The 20,349-nt window shown below is 34.5% G+C and overlaps 1 protein-coding gene across 2 annotated transcripts in view; it reads right to left on the bottom strand.

The window, feature by feature from the left end:
- Nucleotides 1-20,349, bottom strand: part of LRP1B (LDL receptor related protein 1B) — a 1,768,615-nt gene that overhangs the window by 35,370 nt on the left and 1,712,896 nt on the right. For both annotated transcript variants that reach the window (XM_069473041.1, XM_069473049.1), the window contains exons 85-86: nt 12,112-12,286; nt 8,004-8,108 (exon numbers count right to left, since the gene is read on the bottom strand). In XM_069473041.1, the coding sequence (XP_069329142.1) occupies nt 8,004-8,108; nt 12,112-12,286 (280 nt within the window). The remainder of the gene's footprint in view (nt 1-8,003; nt 8,109-12,111; nt 12,287-20,349) is intronic.

Below are 20,349 nucleotides of genomic sequence, written 5' to 3'. Positions count from 1 at the left end.
AAACTCTGAATAGAAACCAAAATGACAATGGATATTTAGTAGGAAATGAGCATATTTTAAAAAATTATCAGGGTTAATAATTTTCATTTCTAAAATAAATATCTGTAGTCTAATAAAATAATAAAATGAAGAAAATGTATTTCAGATTGGCTTTGAGTAGTTCTTTTATCCTAGTCTGAGCAACAATGCTTTCAGTCATTCTCTACCAAAGTATGAATGAACAAAGTGTTGAATTAGGTGTCTTCAGGCGTACAGAGAACGCTGATTAATTTCTCAAAAGAATTAATATTATGAAGACAAGTCAGATTAAAAAAGACAAAGTGTATACAAAAATATGTATTTTCAAATCTTTGCTGCTCTTTACTATAATGCGAAAATCCCAGCCAACAGCCACTTATAGAAAACAGAAGCTAGAATTTGTAATACTCAAGAAAACTTCAGCAATTTAAGTAAAATAAAACCATATATCACAGTGTTACACCACCAATATTTAAAAATAAAACCTAGTTAAAGTCATGGTCAAAGCCAAGCAGAAATAAAAGACCTAGTGGCACTAAACACAGGTTTTCAGACCAATCTTAGTGTCTTTCTTTCCTATGGAGGTTTTTATATGTACATACTAGAATCATCATCTTAAGAAGAAATTAAGTTTTATGGAGGCTAATAGGCCACACCAATAGTAGCTGGAGGAATAAGTACATGAATCCAGATAAGTCTGACTCTGAAACCTGTGTTCTTTCCACTTAGTGTATCTTGTGGACTCAATGGAACTTCTTTACTATCTGTCTCACCCTTTTATGTGAAGATACTAGCCAACAATGGATCCTTGCAGGGCTGTCAATAAAGGAGACCGGAGCCAGTAGAATAAGGATTTCTTCAGGAGGAAGAATTCTAAAAGGAACAATTCCTGACTTCCTCACTGTCTTCTGCTACATCCATTCATGAACACTCAAGCACTGGTGATATAAGCCCAGGTGAAATTTTTTAGCACATTACATTTTTTTTTTTTTAATTTTGGGAAGTTTTTTTTTAGAGACAAGGTCTTGTTCTGTCACCCAGGATGAAGTGCAGTGGCCTGATCACAGTTCACTAAAATCTCTAATTCCTGAGCTGAAGTGATCCTCTTGCCTCAGCCTCCCGAGTAGTTGGGACTACAGATGCATGCCATTACCCCTGGCTATCTTTCAAATTTTTTTGTAGAGACAGGGTCTCATTGTGTTGCTCAGGCTGGTCTCAAATTCCTGGCCTCAAGTGATCCTCCTTCCTTGACCTCCCGAAATGATGGGATGATAGGTGTGAGCCCCTGCACCCAGCCTGTCTGCACATTTCAGGATCTCCCTAGTCTTCAGTGGTGAGGGTCTGCAAGACGACTTACTGCTGTGTTTTTGAGTATATCTAACCAACAGGAAGCTATGGAAGTGTGGGAATCCCAATGAAGATGTTTATGCTCTTAAAAGAGTGGTCACCAGTGGCTTTTCCAGCTGAAATGCATATGGTGATGCACCAAAAGTTCAGCAGTCTTCCCTCATTCTGTCCCTTCAGTACAAGCTGGCAGCACTTATGCTGAGATGGTTGACTGGATCTATGAGCTACACGGATCATCCTTTATATCAAATGATTATCTAGCCACTCCCTTAATGTCTGCTCCAGAACATGTTTTTTCATCTTTTTACAGTATGGACAGGCAGCAAATTTTCTAAATCTTCAGTTTTGCTTAACAATTCCTTCAATTTATTTCTCTCCTTTTACATTTTAATATAAGCAACAAGGAGAAAGCAGACCGGGCCTTCACCATTTTGCTTAGAAATCTCAGCCAAATATCAAGTTAATCACTTGTACGTTCTACCTTCCACAAAGCACTGGAACAAAGTTCAGCAAAGTTCTTTATCACTTTATTACAAGGACCACCTTTCCTCTAGTTTTCAATAACACATGCCTCATTGCCGTCTGAGACCTCAACAGAAGCAGCTTTAACATCCATATTTCTGTTAATAATCTCTTCAAGGCAATCTGGGCTTTTTCTAACATGTGCCTCAAAACTCTGCCATCCTCTCCCTATTACCCAGCTCCAGAGTCACTTCCATATTTTTAGGTTTTTATTATAGAAGTAACCCACCCTGGTTCCAAAATCTGTATGAGTTGGCCACAGCTGCCATAACAAAATGCTGCAGACTGCAAGGCTTAGGCAATTGAAATTTATTTTCTCACAGGCTAGAAGTCTGAGATCCAGGTTGGCAGATTTGGTTTCTTCTAAGGCCTATCTCCTTCCTTGGCTTGTAGGAAGCTGCCTTCACACTATTAACAGGGTCATCTCTCTGTGCCTGCAATGTGTCTCAGGCCTCTTTCTTTTTTTCTTCTTATCTCCCTTCTTAGAAGGACACAAGTCAGATTGGATTAGGGCCCATCCAAAATAACCCCCATTGGTAACTCAATCATCTCTAAAGATCCGATCTCCAAAAACAGTCTCATTATGAGGTACTGGGTATTAGGGCTTTAACATATGAATTTGAGGATAGGGAGGCACAATTCAGTCCATAATATGAGTAAAAGAAAAATTTGCATGTACATATTATTTTCTTTTAAAATTTGATTTCTTTCTTTTGAAAAACTGAAGTCCAATTCAGCCAACGTTTACTGTTCACTTGCCATGTGCCACACGTAAAGAGATGATACCTGAGTTGAGACTAATGGGATAACAAGAGTTATCTAGAAATAATGTAGGAGAGGCATTTGGGTTCAGTGAGCTGTTTGAGCAAAGACACCCAGGTGTGGAATGGTGTTGTATTTATGCAGTGAGGCTCTGCAGGTGCATGCCTGTGTCCCTGCTAACATGGTAGTAGTGGCAGGGGAGGCAGGGTAACTACAAACATCTCTTTATTATTAGAGGGTGAAACGTATTGTGGGTATTGCTGGGAAGTAATGCTGGGGAGGTAGATCTACATTACAAAGAAACTTAAATTCAATATAAATGAAAGTCTATCCCTAGGGAGAAATCTTAGAAGGTAGGAAAGCATAGTCAACTTGCTTTTGACTTCAATGATTTTTCACAAAATTAATAATTTCTATAACATACAATGCAACAATAGTACAAGCATTGTCAAAATGCATGTTAGATTTTTCAAAAATACGGTTTTAATATTATTCAATATACCTACTTAAATAAATGTTAAAACTCCTCCCTCCAAATAAATGTGGAAAAAAAAAAAAAGCACTAGATTTTATTCTTTTTCCTAGGCTTCTGTTTGGAGTTTTCTTTTTCTTCCAGACATAGTAATAAGTGAAAATGACCATCAAGAGACAAAAATGAAAACTCTCAAAGAACAAATCTACTCTGTAAATTGAAATATACAGTAATAAAACTTCTATGATGTAAAAACTGTCACCTTCACAGATCTGAATACTTTCTAGACATTCCAAATGTGTATAAGTTTTGTACAATTCAAATAGTTTTTCACTCAGTGAAGAAAAGAAAAATGTACTCCAACAAAACTAAAGCAAGCACTATATTATATCTTTTAAAGCAATTTCTGTTTCCTGTAAAGGCTTTTAGATGAAATAGTACATACAACTTTTCATTAAAGATACATAACAAGTACCCATTGAGATCTGTGGCTGAAACCCATGTTTCCAAAAATCCCCCCTTGTGAAAAGAATGTTCCACTAGAAAGATATGCCGTAGGCTTAATATTCCCTTAGCTAGACTATTTCGTATTGCAATGATCATAGATACTTTATATTAAATGTTACTTATACTTATTTACAGTTGAGTACCATATGATCTATAAATATCCCAGAGAAAACTAAGATAATTTTCCATATTCTAGAACTTTCAAATCTAAGAAACATGAACATGAAAATCTGTTTGAACCATCTCTCTATCAGTCACATTCCCTAACACTGGGCCTTTAATAAATAGTGAAAAACAACAGCCCTCTTGTGTGCTTTAGTCTTCCTTGTTTTAAAACTATTTTCCCTTAGATCGTACTTACTGTTTTTCTTCATTTAATCCATAGCAAAACATTCAGAAAGGAATCTACATTTTTCTCTACTTTCTCACCTTTTAATTAAACAACTGTAGTTTGGTTTCTGTTTCTATAGGGCTTTCCAAAACATCTTTCATAATGGCTACTTAGTTGTAAAATCCAATAAACCATTTATAATGCTTATCCTTTTTAAATTGTCTGGAGTTGATATTCTTTGACATTTTAATCCTTTGACTTGTAAGAAACCTACTCTTTGATAAATCTTTGCCAACTTATATTTTTTCTCATTTAATTTTGTTGATTACTCTTTCACAGGGTATCAAAACATTGGTATGTCCTTGGGTTCCAAACTCAATCCTCTAATCTTATTTCCATAAACTAACTCTTGTGTCATGGCATAAAATGTATCTCATAAACTAACCCCAAGATACCTCTTTAATCTTCTCTTTTCCAGTTGTGCCACACAGCCTGTCTTCTATTCTCAATAACCTTCACCTTTTACTTTTAGAACCATTTGCCTTTGTGCTATTCCCTCTTTCCAAAAAGATTTTCAACCATTCTCCTCTGTAAAATTAAAAATTATTTTTTCCAAAATACTGTGAAAATGTATAGGCTTCATAAAGCCTTCCATTTGTCCACCAGGAATCATTAATTGATCTCTATTCAATTCTTTTCCCTACAGTACTTTGGTTGTATTTCTATTACAACAATTATCAGATGGTATTTTAAATTTTTTAAAAGCCATTCTTCTACCCAAAATGAATTTTGAGTTTTTCAAATACAAAACCATATTTGGATTATTACAGCATAAAGAGAGCAGTACAGCATAAGTTATAACCAGGGCATGGACTTTAGAATCAGAAAGGCGTTATCTGAGAGTGTCAGGCAGCCAACACTTCCTAGTACATGACCTTAGATAATAATAAAAATTATTACTAATATTATGTAATAGTCTAACTTTACACATAAAATATGTACAGTGTTTAACACAGTGCTTAGCACAGATATTTGCTAAGTTAGTTTTAGCTGTTATTATTTCTCCTCTCGGATTTACACAGGCTATTACTTATCAGTAATTATCAATAAATACTTGATAAATGAATTAATAAATGAGCAATAACAATGTATTTCTCTGCTTCTTATATAGCTTAAGTGTTTGAGGAATGTATTACAGTTGTCCCTCGATATCCATAGGGGATTGGTTCTAGAACTTCCCTTGAATACTAAAATCCTCAATGCTCAAGTACCTAATATAAGATGGCATAGTATTTGCATATAACCTACACGCATCTTCCCATATACTTTAAATCATCTCTATGTTACTTATAATACCTAAAACAATGTAAATGCTATCTAAATAGTTGTTATGTTATATTATTTAGAGAATAATGGCAAGAAAAAGTCTGTATATGTTCAGTACAGACACAATTTTCTTTTTCGAATATTTTTGATCGGTGGTTGGTTGAATACTTGAAGGCGGAAACTATGGATACAGAGGGCTAACTGTGCATTTATTACCCCTACTATCAGAATAGATTTTAGGGCACATAAAACCAACTACATACAATATATCCATAAAGCCAAATGCAGATAGAGATAGAGACACAGGCACGCAAGGGTAGTGTTTCCTCTAAACCCCTCCAATTAACATATATTTCCTGGCTGGGTTTATCAGGCCAATTATTTTAAAATCTTATGAAACTGATCAGACTTGGTAAGAGTGAAAAGTGGGCTGCTAACTATGGGCTGCCCCTGAGAGATTTTTATTCTGGCAACAGGGGAGCATTCTCTGGACAGGCAGTCATTCTGAGACCTATTTGTGCGGAGAAGGCAAGGTGGCCTTGCAATGCTGTATTTTGCCCAGAGACAGCAAGACAGGAGCAGGACAAACGAAGACTGGGATCCAGAGCAGGCATTACTGTTATTCTAAAACTGAACTAAAGTGAGTATCTAGATCAATTTTTGGCCAAAGATAATCCTGGATGTATTAGTCCTGAAATATCAATGAATATTTTGTTCTCTCTAGTCTTCCCTCCAGTCATAATGTCCAGGTTCAAGTCCTTATCACCTTTCACTTGAAGCGTTGCCAAACCTTTTGATGGGAGGTGTCTGCAGCTGATCTCCACAGCTTTCTTCTACATGCCAACAAACACCACCTTCAAAGCCAAGCTCATCCAGCTCTAGCTTCTGCCTCAAATCTCTGCAACTCATTATGAACAAAATTGTAGCATTTGGGTAATAAAATATCTGAATTTAGATACAATTGTGCTTTAAAACTATTAGTCAGTACTCTGAGTCCCTCACCAGTATGGCTATTATTAGGTTCCAATCAGGGATGCTGATTATGACATTAGGTATTAAGGAGGATGCCAGATATGATCCATCTCTAAAGCTCAAATGCACAATAGAGAAATAACTTCCATTGTGATGAATGCTGATAGCTACCCAAGGATGATCTTTGAAATTTCTCAGAGGAAATATGAATTTACTTTGCATGGAAATTCAAAACACCACAAATTGAATCAAAAATAAATGACTTAAACTATTAAGAAAAAAGGTTTCGGAAATTTTTTAGCATGTACTTATTTCATCTGTAAAGAAAGGCAGTTCTCAGTAAAATTTTGGGAAACAAAATAATGTAGCACTTCATCAGCGATTGAAATGGAAAGTCAGTTACTAAATAAAATCACCATTCTAAATATAGTATGCAGTCATATAGTCTTAAAACATCTGCTTCTGTACTTCTCTAAGTAAAAGCTACTATTCCAATAAATGTATTTTTATTAGACAGTTCTATGAGCTTTTTCATTGCCTCTGTTATATTTCTAGACACTCTAGCAGTCTGTGGTGCACACACTTGTCGGTGAGCGAAGCAAAGGTTACGTGTGTATGACACAGATGAGCCCTGAGATTAAGTATACACTGTGAAATGCATGTGGATGTTCATGATTCAAACCAATGAACTGTGGCCTGAAATGATGTCACACGAAGCGCAGCAGTAAGTGGAAGGTTAAACCTACTTGCATCTCGGCTCATTAAACGCAGTTAAAGTGCAAATCCCCTCATTCTGACAGTAGTGATCACAAGGGTTCTCTTTCTGGTCACAGCGCTGACTTTTAAACCCCACAGAGCATCTGCAGAATTTCAGTAAAATACAGCTAAATAAAGCGTCTGACTTTTTTTTTTTTTTTTTTTTTGCCAAATATGTTTCAAATTTATTTTACACAGAGATAGCAACATTTGAATGAAAAGCTCCCAGGTATGCTCACTTCTCTCTCAAACACACTCATCACATGCTACTCTGACAAGGTGGGAAAGAGGATGCAGATGTGGATTTTATGTGCACATTATCCTTTTGGTCAAACAGTGATGAAACAAAACTCAAAAGAGTGACCACATAAGCTGCATGACTTTATTTCAAGTTGTCCGCTCTGGACAATTAGATAACTGAGAGGGAGAAAATACTAAATTTCAGATTTTCTCAGGAGTACTAAGAATATCCAATACTTTTCCTAAGTGTTTAGAAACCCAGATTCAAGTTAATGTGTTCCAAAGGAGCCAGGATCTTAACAGGTTTACATAATACAACAGTCTAAGCCTGATACGAACATCAAATAGCATTATACATTTGGAAAGATATTACAAGTTCTCTTTTAAAAAGATGGCCGTAAGTACCAAGGGATCCATAAAAGATGATTATCTCTGGGCTTCACATATCTGAAGAAGGTCAATGAAATTAGAACAATTTTCCCAGGCATTTCCAAGTTCAAAGGTCTATGAATGTTTGAAATGGTATGATGCTAAGAATTGAATGAGCTCTTACTCATGAAATCATTAGGAAATTGATGAAGGAGGAGATTCTGTAGCATGTGAGCTGATGAGGGACAACGCTTGACCAGAGATGTCAATGACACACTCATTTAAAATATATTACCCCAAGAAAGACAAGCAATAGAACAGTGATTCCATGTACATACAAAGTTCTACCACAACATGCCCACAAAGTTATAAAATACTCACAGGCACACAGGTACATTTGTCTCAGGGTCCAGCTGGCACGTGCCACCATTGTAACAGTAGCCATCACATAACTGACAGCTAGAGGCAATCTTTCCATTAGTGCAGCTGCAACAACAAAGAAAAATAATTCCATTGTTGCTGGCATCGTTATTGTTGAAAGCTGATACAAACTCTCTGCAGATGAGAATACTCATAATGTGGGAATAATGGAGTGGCTGGTTGAAAGGAAGTTTTCAGAAAGACAGAATATTGCTGGAAGCAAAGTTTTTATTTTTTATCAGAAGGATGACATTAAATTTTTCTTTTGGTAATTTTCAAATTTTCAGTCCATTTACATAATATAAAATTTTAATATGGCCATATATATGTGAAAAAAATATACTCTAATGTCTACCACTTACACTTCAAGGGGACATTAGCATTAGTATCTTTTCCTTTTTCATGTAAGTAGGGTTTGGTGACATCTGTGTGAATTATAAACCACATGATCAAATACTCTGGGAAAAAATGCTTCAACTTTTCCTTCTAAAATGGAAAATCTGTTCCAAAGAAATGTTAGGAGGTTTAGACCCCATGTTGTGTAAGAAAGTGTAGAGTTATCCTGTAGTCATTTTTATGCAATATTTTCTCTTTGATTATGTATTGTAATTAATGTCAAACTCTTTATTCTAACAGAAAAAAAAACGTGGAGCAGTTCATTGAAAAAATAAAAAGTAATGTTATAGGAACAATGTACAATATGCCAACAAAGCAATGACATAGGCTTTCTTGAAAAACTTGCCAAAGCAATTTTAATCTGCAGGCACACTGTATGTTTGGGATAAGAACGAATACCCTGTCTACTGAAAAAATGAACATAACCATACTAGGAAAAATATAGAAATTTCTTACCATGTTATATTCTTAAATAAATAAATAAATACACAATCAAACAATTAGATTGGACTGTAAAAACTGCTGGACGAATGGAGAAAAGTACATGAATATTCTGAATCATCAAGGGGTCTGATGTGTGGTAGGATGAAATCAGAATTACAACAGGTCATGCTGGTGATTTTGATCATGTGATCAGGTTAGTATTGGTACTATGAAGCAATCGATGGTACAATGCAGCTGGACATAATCTTGACAAAGAAATCAGGCTGCAATATCATTGATTGATCATTCTCGTCCTCTCCATGATGGATATCTATTACAGTACATCCATCATAAGGTAATTCCTACTGATAGGTAAGATGCCTGAAAATAATTGCTTGGCAAGACAGTAGTGCCTTTATTCTGTGATTATTTATTTGACCTCATATGGGTCGTATGGCTGCTGGAAATGCACCAAAGAGGCTGGGTTTTAAAATCACATTTATTTTCAAAATGAACAGGAGCTGTGAGTTAATTATGTACAAGATGTGAAATTAAGATATATTTCAATGGAATAAGACATAGGTAAGAGAAGGGTGCTGTAAAGTTTCTAAGATTGAACAGATAATATCCCATTCCTTGTAACCAACATAGGCATCCTAATATGGATGCAAAGTGAGTCAATTAGCAATAATGGTATTGGTGTCTGGTATGTTAAATGGATCTGAGGGACTTTTTCTTGCCTTCCATGCCCAGCCACTTTGAAAATCCAAAGAGTGAAAAGTTACAGTTTCTTGCTCTAGCAAAGGGACAATGTCAAACGAGAAAATTCACTCATTATAGATTAAAGGATTTTCTGCAGAAAAAGATAACTATATACCAAACCTCATCACCTAAAAAAGAAAAAAATTCTAATTGATTGCTTTGAAACTTCTGCTTCCAACAGTTATACAAGATGTTGCCTCTTTTTCCTTCTAAAGGTTTTGTTTGAATCCTATATTGAAGACAGAAATTTGTAGATATTTTAAATGTGACATACAAATTATCCAAATTATTATAATACATCAAAGAGTACAGATCATATCTTAATGTAGGTTTTCATAATAATTTCCTTTTAGAGAGGTATTCACAACACACATACACACACACAGTTTGTGATATATGACATAACACTTTCCAAAAGTTAATTACCGGTTGTCCAGTACACACAAAGAATTCCCATGACAATTGACAATCAAAAGAATATTATTTAGGCTACTGAAGATTATGATCAAATCTTTCTTCACCAATATTTACTTCAGAAGAGATAAAAAAATATGCAATTAGCTCTGTTTTCAAGATTATACTGACTGTACTTGATAGGGTACCTATTCTAGTTGACAGTTGACAAAATATACGTTGTGGCTTGAGTTTTCCTGACTACAAAAAAAAAAAAAATTACTTTAACTTCATTGCAATTTCATTTTAGTATCTGTTCTTTACCTATGAAATAGAAATTCCAACATCACTGTAAACTTCTTTTTAATGCTAAAATGAAAAGTATCATAGAAATGAAAACAAAACTTAATCATCTGTGTCAGGATATTCAAATAATTCTGTTTGTACTGTCATGTTCAAATGTTATATAGCCTTACTGATAAGGATTACTGTACTCCTATTTTTCAAGTTCCACTATCTACTCATTGCTAGCCACTGTTACCCATCCATTCTTATATACACATTTCCAAAAAGATCTTTTAAAAAACAAGAAATATAATGTTGGACCTCAACAGCCTTCTCAGGTTATTAGGATCTGGTGTTTCTAGCTTGGAGAAGCCAATTTTCCCTGCAGGGGAAGCAGTATGGAGGGACCCTTCCTTCTTTATATTATATAATGGGAACAGGGTGCATGTCTCCACATTAGCTTTTCTAAGGTAAGCTGGGTAGGAAACTTTGGCTCACAGCCTCTCTTAGATGATAGCCCACGATTCTCTGGGTAAGGGGAATGGAGCTGTAAGAAGACCCTGTTGCTCACTCTGATATGATACACGGGGCCTGAAGAAAAACACACGGCCGCTAATTGAAATAAATTCTGTCATGCTAAAGTTTCATCACAAAGAACTGATGAGCTTAATGAGCAAACATGATTTTGATAGTTGATATGAAAGTGTGTTTTGCTTTTATGTACTTATCAGAGGCACATACTTATATATCCATCATATTTTCAGTTACTTGAGTAAAAAAATAATGTACTTTCAAATGACCCAATTTGTGGGGTTTCCGTAAATGTCATTCATAATAACACAAATCACATTTAGAGTAAATTCTAAAATGAGAGTAAATAAAAAAGAAAAAAAATGTTGATGCTGTCTGTAATAAAATTTTACTGGGCCTTGTTTGGCAGAGCAACATAACTCATCTGGCACCCTCGGTGAGCTCTCAGTGGAAGCCGTGACGCAGACACTTTATGGCATGTTTCTCTATCTCATATTCTTATTTATTACACTCCCAACCAAGGCTAGTGATAGAGTCTAGTCCTTCATAAGCCCTTCTTTAAAAGGCTGTTAAAAGAAGTTTGGAGTGAGGATTGATCTCTGACCTCAGTGGCATAAACTTGTTTCATGATAGAAACTGGACGGAATTGTCCTTTAGCGACGATGTTCTATTTTCCATTCACTTAATCGTGAAGTCAAAGGGCAAAAGGTAATGTCATGAAAGTCAAACTTGGCCATTTTTGTTTTAGTTGCTTCCCAGAACACATTATTCCTTCTATTTATTTTGGATCATAATGTTCAAAGTCAGATTAAGAAAAAAAAAAAAGAGTAATGTTTAATTCCATTACACAGGTTTTTTTGCTCCTCCTACAAAGGATCAATTTGCAACAGAAAAGCAAACCCCCTCATTGTCAATTATAATGATGAAACAATTAAAAGCCTGAGCTTTTCTAACTGAATAATATTACATACAGTTTTTGAAAGCATGCTGCATTTCACTATTTCTTGCTTACTCTTAGGAATATTCTAAATAGGGAATAATCTCACCATCTCCTTGTATGATGGATTTTCATGTTTCCCAGATATTTATAACAGGTGTTGAATAAATAGGATTAAATTAAAATGAGTTAAACATCATCTCTAGCCATAAAAATATGCAATGGTCACCACATAGAATTTTAGAATAAAAATAATGTACATTGTTTTCACAGTTTATTGCTCAACTGCTACATCTTTTGGGGTTCAAATGCTTTTATAAATTAAGCTGGTTGTTCACTTACTTGCAAAATATATCTTCACTGTCTTTATTTACAATGCATTGTCCCCCATGACACCTTACACATTTGTCAACCTCACATTTGGGTCCTTCATAGCGTGTTGGACAGACACATTCAACACTTCCATCATCCCCAATGGTACAAGACTCAGAATTCACACAGTAGTGGTGGCACACATCTAGAAAGAATGCACAACAGAAAAATTAAATGATATTACAAGATGTTTTTCTTCAGTCATAATAAATGTTATCGTTTAATTTAACATTTAGAAATGGTCAATGAACAGGTAGATTAATCCACAAAAGCAGCTTATGTAAACTAGAATTCTCTACTAATGCTATTGAGTCCACTCTTTGCCTGAGTTAGGCATTGTTTCTTTTGGGTAAGAGGGGAGGGGTTATGCCCATATAATGCTAGCTGACAAACTCTTTTTGTTCTGAATTTTAAAGCTTAGGTCAACAAGTTTCCTTAGCTTTCCTTCCAATGAACAACATTAGCATACTTTGAAATGAGCAGAAATGCTTAAGATTACTTTAGATGTCATTTTTCAATGCTGCCTCACACCTCTTTTCATCCAGAGAATAGTGTCATTTGTAGTGAGTAGAGGAATCCTACTTCTTCACCAGTCTCTGGTGCTGTGGAAAGAAACCTGCCTCCCTGTATAGGTAGCAGAACACACCTAGGCATTTTTCAAATGCCTAAGCCGGTGAGCAAACAGGAAGGTGTGCCTCTCCTGAAACTCCAAGAGGAAAGTGAATTGGGAAACTAGCTGATCTATCATGGTGGGAGGTGATAACAGAATTCTAGGTTATTATCCTCTTCCAAGGTGACAGACTAAGCTTCTTATCAGTCAGAGAGAAAAATTCCCTGTAATCTGAAAAACCCTTGTTTTGAAAGACGTTTCTTACTCAGCATTACACAGAATTTTCTCAACTACAAAGGAGGATTTCCTCTAAATACTTCTGTATCTCTTGAACATGCATAATAAAACAAAGACCATTAAGTAATACAATAAGCACTCTAAATTTACAATTAGACATTCTGCTTCAGCCTTTTGAAAAGCAGACAGGACTATATGTGTGTTTCTGTATGAATGTATTATAACTTATCACATTTAAAATAATGAAATCCATAATACAAATAATCTTGAGCAAAAAAAAACACTGATTAAATTGATCCCAGACTTTGTGTTTAGAAGCTTCAACTTCCTCTTAGCTATCTAATTGTGAAGCAAAGTTAAATGAGATTAGCTGAGATAAAAATCACAATTTATAAACTTTAACCTGCTATATGACAATTATAGTGGGTGAGGAAAATTAAAACAGAATTTATAATTCTCATGGTTGTATGTTTATCTAGCCCTTTATTAAATCAGACAGCAATTAAATTTATTGACAGGCTTGGTTCATATTTGTGGAAATTTATTTCAAGCATTCTTATGCTTGCTGTTGCATTATGCCAAGTAGCTTCATTGAGCTTCAATGTTTAAGCCTATTAATATTGGCTTAAACATTGAATTTTGGCTATATTTAGGAAAGCAGAACTTTCAAAAGGTGAGAGACTTGAAGACTTAAAAATTAAGAAAATGTTAATGTTAGTCCACCCATTATAGTTTCTGTAGTGGTTCTAGGATTGGCAAGTGATTGTACAGAATACAAATTGTTTTTTATTTATGAACAGTGTATTAACAGCCCATGCAATCATCTAGTATAGCCTCCTATTTGATGCAGAAATCTCTGAAGAACAATTTTTGTTAGGCAAGTTGCTAGATTCCATACCTCTTATTGACAAAAAGTTTATTGACAACTGCTTTGAAATTTCATCTTTTTCAGCTGTCTGATGGGACACAGAAGTCTACTGAGGTATCTTTCCAAGATTTTCTAATATGTCATTATTCAGAGGTTGCCATGGTGGATAATTCATCAGAATCATCCAGGGAACTTATTTGCAGATGCAAATTTCAGAGCCTTTCCCTGCCGCCCACCCCTTGATTATAATTCATAGGTCTTAAATGGGGCCCTGGTGGTTCCCATGGGAACTAGGGAATGTAAGAACTGATGATCTGGAGAGAGTTTTACTAGATGGCAAAGAGAGCACATTGTCTAATAGTTGTAAATAAATTTGATTTTACCAAAATGGCTTAATTCTTGACTAACATTAGAAACCCTAATTAAAATGTAATTTTTTATTCTAAAAATTTGAATCACTTTGTTCTAACCACACCTTTGGGAAGATCTGAGAAACTAGAAAAAAAATGGGTTAGCATTCTAAAGATTGATGACTGCCAAGTATAACACCAGAGCAAAGAAGAGTTTGCACTTAACCTAAAGTGCTAAAGGGCAAAATCAAAAACTTATCTGCAATAAGCTAGTTATAGGTAATTTTGATGCATAAATTAAATCTTAGACCAAGATTAAAAAGATGTGGGCATGTACACAACTCATTTGTAGTCAAGAAAATACAAATAAACACTTAAATGAAATGCTATTACACACCCACCAAACTGACAATAAAACAATAGAATAAACTCATCCAGTACTAGTGGAAGTGAATATTTGTTCAACCAATTTGAAAAACAGTTGTCAGTACCTACTAAATTCGAACATACACTTTACAACTTAGCATTTCCATTCTTAATATACACCCAAGAGGAAAGCATGCATATGTGCATGAAAAACATATATATAACATGCACAAAAATCTCTTTAGAAATAACCACAACTAAAAAACATCTAAAAGTCCATCACAAGAAGAATGGATAAACTATGGTTCATTCATACAATAAAATGCACATATACATGTACACACACAATGAAAACATTATAGTTAAGCAACAACATATAGATGAATTTCACAAAAATAATATTGATAGAAAAAAGCCAGACACAAAAATTATACTGAATTTTTAAAATCTATTTAAGGTACAAAAGGCAGAACTAATCTCTGGTTTTGGAAGCCAACAAGGAGTTATCTCTGGGGAGAAGAGAAGGGATAGTGATGAAGAGAACATTAGGGAACATCTGATGTTCTGGTAAGGTTTCCTTGACCTGAATGTTGGTTTACACTGATGTATACACCTGATAATAATTTACTGAACTGTATTCTTGTGATTTTAAACTTTTCTGCCTATATTTTACTTCAATGGAAAATTTTTTTTTTAACCTAAAGGCATATAAGCTACATTAGAATGTTTTAGAAATTCTAGTTAATTCTTCCAACCAGGCTAAACAGTTTTTCTCTTTATAAGTCCAACTTTTAAAAAGAATTTATGGTCCACTTTTTATGTTTTAAATGAAATTCTCCACTCTTTAACTCTTCCCATATTTTTTCCTAGCATGTCAGATGTACATTATTCAATGCAGTTGATTGGCCTCATGGCATAAAAATGGAATCCAAAGACTGCAAAAGCAATGTTTGCTTACAATAAAATTGTGAAATAAGCAGATATTAGAATTTACACTTTAATAAATAATTCTAAATTGCATGCTGGTAAGCCATGTCACTTTTTCCCTCTAAAAAGTCAGAAATCATTTTAGGCTCTGAAGTCTTTCTTTCTAAATATTCAAATGAAGACATTTCATTTTCCCCCAGTTTACATTCTTCACACTGTGCTGAGTTGAAGTTCAGGGGCAAAGAGTTGCTCACTACCCTCCAGCCCTGGCAGATATTCTTCTCATTGCCTCTCTATGAAAATCTATCTCCTTTTATTTGACATAAGATCTGAAGCATGTGGACGCTGCTGACTTATGTGTTTGTCTGGGTTTTATTCAGCACCTCTGCTGGGATTCTAGGGCATATTCTTTGATTGCGTATATAATATTTTTCTCCCTTTCCCCTGACCACCTCCCTTCCTCCCTCATTTCTTTCTTTCTTTCTGTCTTAAATGCTTCCCTGTTTATTCATTTCCAACTCCAAGATTTCTGAACACAGGAGAAAGCAGATCTTATTTAATAAGGGACGTTAGCCTCTGACATTTAAACTACCACACAAGCCTTGGGTACTTGTAAATTATAAAGTAAAATAATCCCTTCAAGTGTTCTACATTATTTCAAGCATTATCAGGATACAAGTCCAGGAGAGTTCAAAAGATTTGATGGTGCTATTTCTAAATTGGGTGATTCAACCAAAGTCCATGTTCTCTGCAATTATCTCAGTATCATGACTGCCATGCTTAATAAGTCATAGGAGTGCCACCTTAATTTCTCTCTCATTCTCTTCACAGCATTAATCCACTTTAAATTGCAAGCATCTATGTAAACTTGTATAAACATATGCTGTATTTTCATCAGTGTCACCTCTCTATATGCTCTCAAATAATTGCTAAACACTCATATTTAAATTCTAAGTATCAATTCAGCTATTTATCTAATAAAAGGAATACTTCATTAGCAGTTTCCAGCCCAGCAGAAATTGATTTACTAATTTAGCAAAATATGAAGAAGAATAGTATATGAGAAGGCTCCTTCAGTATGCAATCGTTCTCTTTGGTTCCAAGTGTTCTGCTCCTGACCTAATAAGCTCTGACAGGAACAGAAAAGCTTCATAGTCACCAGAGAAACACTTTTTTAAAATCCCACAGCACTGAAAATTAATTATCCCACAGAGGTTACCACTCTAAGCATTAAAAACGCTTTAAACCCATTATAAAAGTAGTCTTTATGAAATATAGTTACATATCTTCTTAAAATGCATCAATATTTTATTAATTACTCATTTTCTCACATTATTTTGATTAACTTACCTTTGAGGAGGAAGTTTTAAAGTCTTCTGATCTTTTTCATACTTTACCTTTGCTAAGTTTAATGTTACTGAATATGAAGCAGTAGACAAATCTAAGTCAAAAACTTAATAATTCCTTCAAAAATAAGGAGGCATAGGGATGTTGGTGGTGAGTTAGCACCGAGATAGGCAACAAAGGGATTGTTTTTTATTTTCTCACACAGATACACATCCACGCACCTGATGTCCCCTTCTCACACAGAAACAATCATCTTTATTTTTTTCAAATTTTAAATTTAGCTTAATAGTTATTGGCAGAAAAAGAAAGTTTTAAAAAAGTGGAAGATTAAAAAAAGATGGTTTAGAGGGAAAATATAGATGAAAAAATTTTGCTGGAGGGGTTGGAATAGGGAAGAGATTAGAGCTAGAAGAGAGTGATTAAAGATGGAAGGTAGAAGAGTCTAGGGAGATCAGCAAGTGCTCAGTAGGAAAGTTTGAATTTATGGAAAGCAAAGCTGATAGAACAAAACTGTCAATCTCCTTTTGAACAACATGAGTAATTTGACTATGACGATAAAATGGAAATGATGGATTCATAATTGATTATTTTCTGAGGATATGTACATGTCTTCTTATATACTAGAAACTGCAGAAAGAGCCCAGAAATACAAGGCAAGACACTTGCTCTCAGAGAGCTGACAACCGAATTGCAAGAAGAAAAAAGGAACTAAAAATGATCTGAATGGTTGCGGTGGCAAAAGCCTACACATATCATTACCAAAAGTATAGTCTTTCTTCCTATGGAACATTCCATCTTATAATTTTTGAACATTTTATTGACCTGAGTGGCATAACAATTGAGACGTTCTGTATATGATAACAAGGAGTTTATAATATAATGTAATTAATTTGTGCTAAGAAAATAGAGATAACCATGAAATTATATAACACTTTATATTCACAATATAAAAATTGTTATAACTTCTATAGAGTAATTACATTAAGAACTACCTAGTAACAGCAAACACAATCATGTAATCCAAAGCACAATTATGAATATATAATTACTGAGCATTCATATGATAATTAGGTAGACAATAAAAGTGAATGGCTATTTTCTGTAAATTAATCTGTAAAGTAAAGTAAAATAAAGTAATTTTCGAGGAAGATCATTATTGAATACTATGTCTTTCTTTTTCTTTCTGTCTCAATATTATCTTTTCATGCAACCAGAAATACAAGAAAATACCTCTTCCTTTAATCTTTTCACAGTAAGAGACTACATAAAAATATGTACATGTATGGGTTTATACACAGGTTTATGAATATTCATGGACAGCCAGATATCTACAAAATCTCTAACTGCATTTAACTTCTTTCCTCAATATTTCCTTCTATTGAAAAGTAATTGCCAAGATTATTTACATATTAACTCATATTTGCAACTTGGCTATTTACATTGTAATAGTGAAGTATGAAATTTAAAGAGAAGAAAATAATATCAGCTAAACTGGGGATGAAGCTACTCAGTAAGAATAATAGGGAACTTGAAAAGGCTTTAATCAATAACACAGACCAACTGTACAGAAGAAACTAATTATATATGAATTATACATTCATATAATGTAATTATATCAATATATACTAATTGTTCTACTTCATTGAATTTTGATCTGGCCTTTAAAATGTAAGTTCTGTGAATTGGCTTTAAGATTCATAATTTAAGTGAGTATTTGATAATTTAGGACTGCACATTCACACCCATACATACACCAACAATAAATTAAAAGTGGGATGGAATTCCTTTCACAAAGAGTAGGTAAATTCCACAGTGCATATTGCCAGGTATCCTATAACCAAGGGGTCAGTTTCAGTACAATTCACATGCCACCTTCACTGTTATTTAATTATGTCTCAGGAGCAGTAGGTTTGACAAATTCTGCGGCATTCTCCCTGCACAGTGGTTTAAGGCTGCGGCTTCCATGTATGTATGAAATGTGCAAGAATTTCCAGGATAGCCAACAATGGTATTTTTTAAACTTTTGATGAACACTTACATCAGGATAAGATAATAAGAAAAAGGGAAAAAAATGGCCAGAATATGAGGGACTTGGAGGCAAAGTACAGTCCTTCCTTAGGCTAACAATATGACCTCACCTTGATTAATTTCGTCAAGATAACTTTTGGTAATCTTTGAACTGAAACACTTATATTAAATCAAGCCTAAGATTACATCCTGATTCCCTTCTCACCCACCAATTCCTAATCATGCCCTTTATATCATCACAGCCAACTAGAGCCTGTTTTGAGTAAAATGATGGAAATGATGATTATGATGATGATAAACACTCATTTTTAGGTATCTTCTACATGCTAGGCACATGTGTTTGCCACAGTCACATGCCTTAGATGGTATTATGCTCTTTTTATAGGTAAATAAACTGAGGCACAGAGAAGTTAACCAACTTGTCAAAGATTCCACATAAACAGTGGGAGAACAGAACTTCAAACCCAAATAGGCCTAACTCTGCAGAATAAATTCTTATTTTTCTTATTCAATAATTCATACATTTGCTCAGAAAAAAAATACAAAGTAATTTTGAATACCTCTGCTGAAATACATCATGTGTATTTCACACTGAAAATGCCCCCTCTCCGTGGATATCTCAGGGCCTGCCCACCAGTTAGAATGTTAAAGGATCTTGAGAAGCAAAAGCAGCAGACCCAGGAAACTTCTGCATGACACCACCCCTCCCTGTAATACCAGAGCTCAGGGACACAAGCCTGCACTTCCTGAATCTGAGCCAAAGGTTCACATGCCATGTGGCATTCTCAGCCTTTCACCCTAGCCCAGCTGGGATATTTGTCTCTCTCTTCATTGATAATTGATTCATAGCACTGGATTCTCATCCCAGAAGGAAACACTCATCAATGTGATCTATTTATTATCAGGTATGATCAACTCTGGGTCACTCCAGACAAGTAAAAAATCAAAATAACAGCCAAGAAATCACAAAGTAAGACATGCCTACAGTGTTAGCATCTACTTACATCTAATTTAGGATGAGAACATTTGGATGGTTTTCTGGAAATGTGTTGAGATTCTTAAATATGTTAACAAGAGTGATTGTGGCCTTTTCTTCCCTTGAGATACATAACATTGGGTGAGAGTCAGTTTTTCATCTGACATGGTTTAGGGAGATGAAAAACATACAATAACTTGTATAAATTTGCTTAAAATTTTATGATCATTGTCTTTGAAGGATTAAATCCGCAAATAGAAAAACAAATTTAAGATAATATTAGAATTTATTCCTTTTTATATTCTTCAAATGTTTTATATAGCCTAAGATATTTTAATAATTAAACTTACTGCATAATCCTAAATATATCCTCTAATTTCAGAGCTGAGTTTATTAAAGTAGGCAAACATTGAATCCAGGTATGTCAATTAAATATTCACTATGGAAAAATGTGTTCAAAACTCTGATTAGAGCTGATAAATTTTCATCAGGAAAGCAT

The sequence above is a fragment of the Eulemur rufifrons genome, chromosome 1 (assembly GCF_041146395.1).
Source record: "Eulemur rufifrons isolate Redbay chromosome 1, OSU_ERuf_1, whole genome shotgun sequence".
In the NCBI taxonomy this organism is placed as follows: Eukaryota; Metazoa; Chordata; class Mammalia; order Primates; family Lemuridae; genus Eulemur; species Eulemur rufifrons.
The sequence above is the reverse complement of the archived record's forward strand: the minus strand, read 5'-3'. Positions and strand labels throughout refer to the sequence as shown.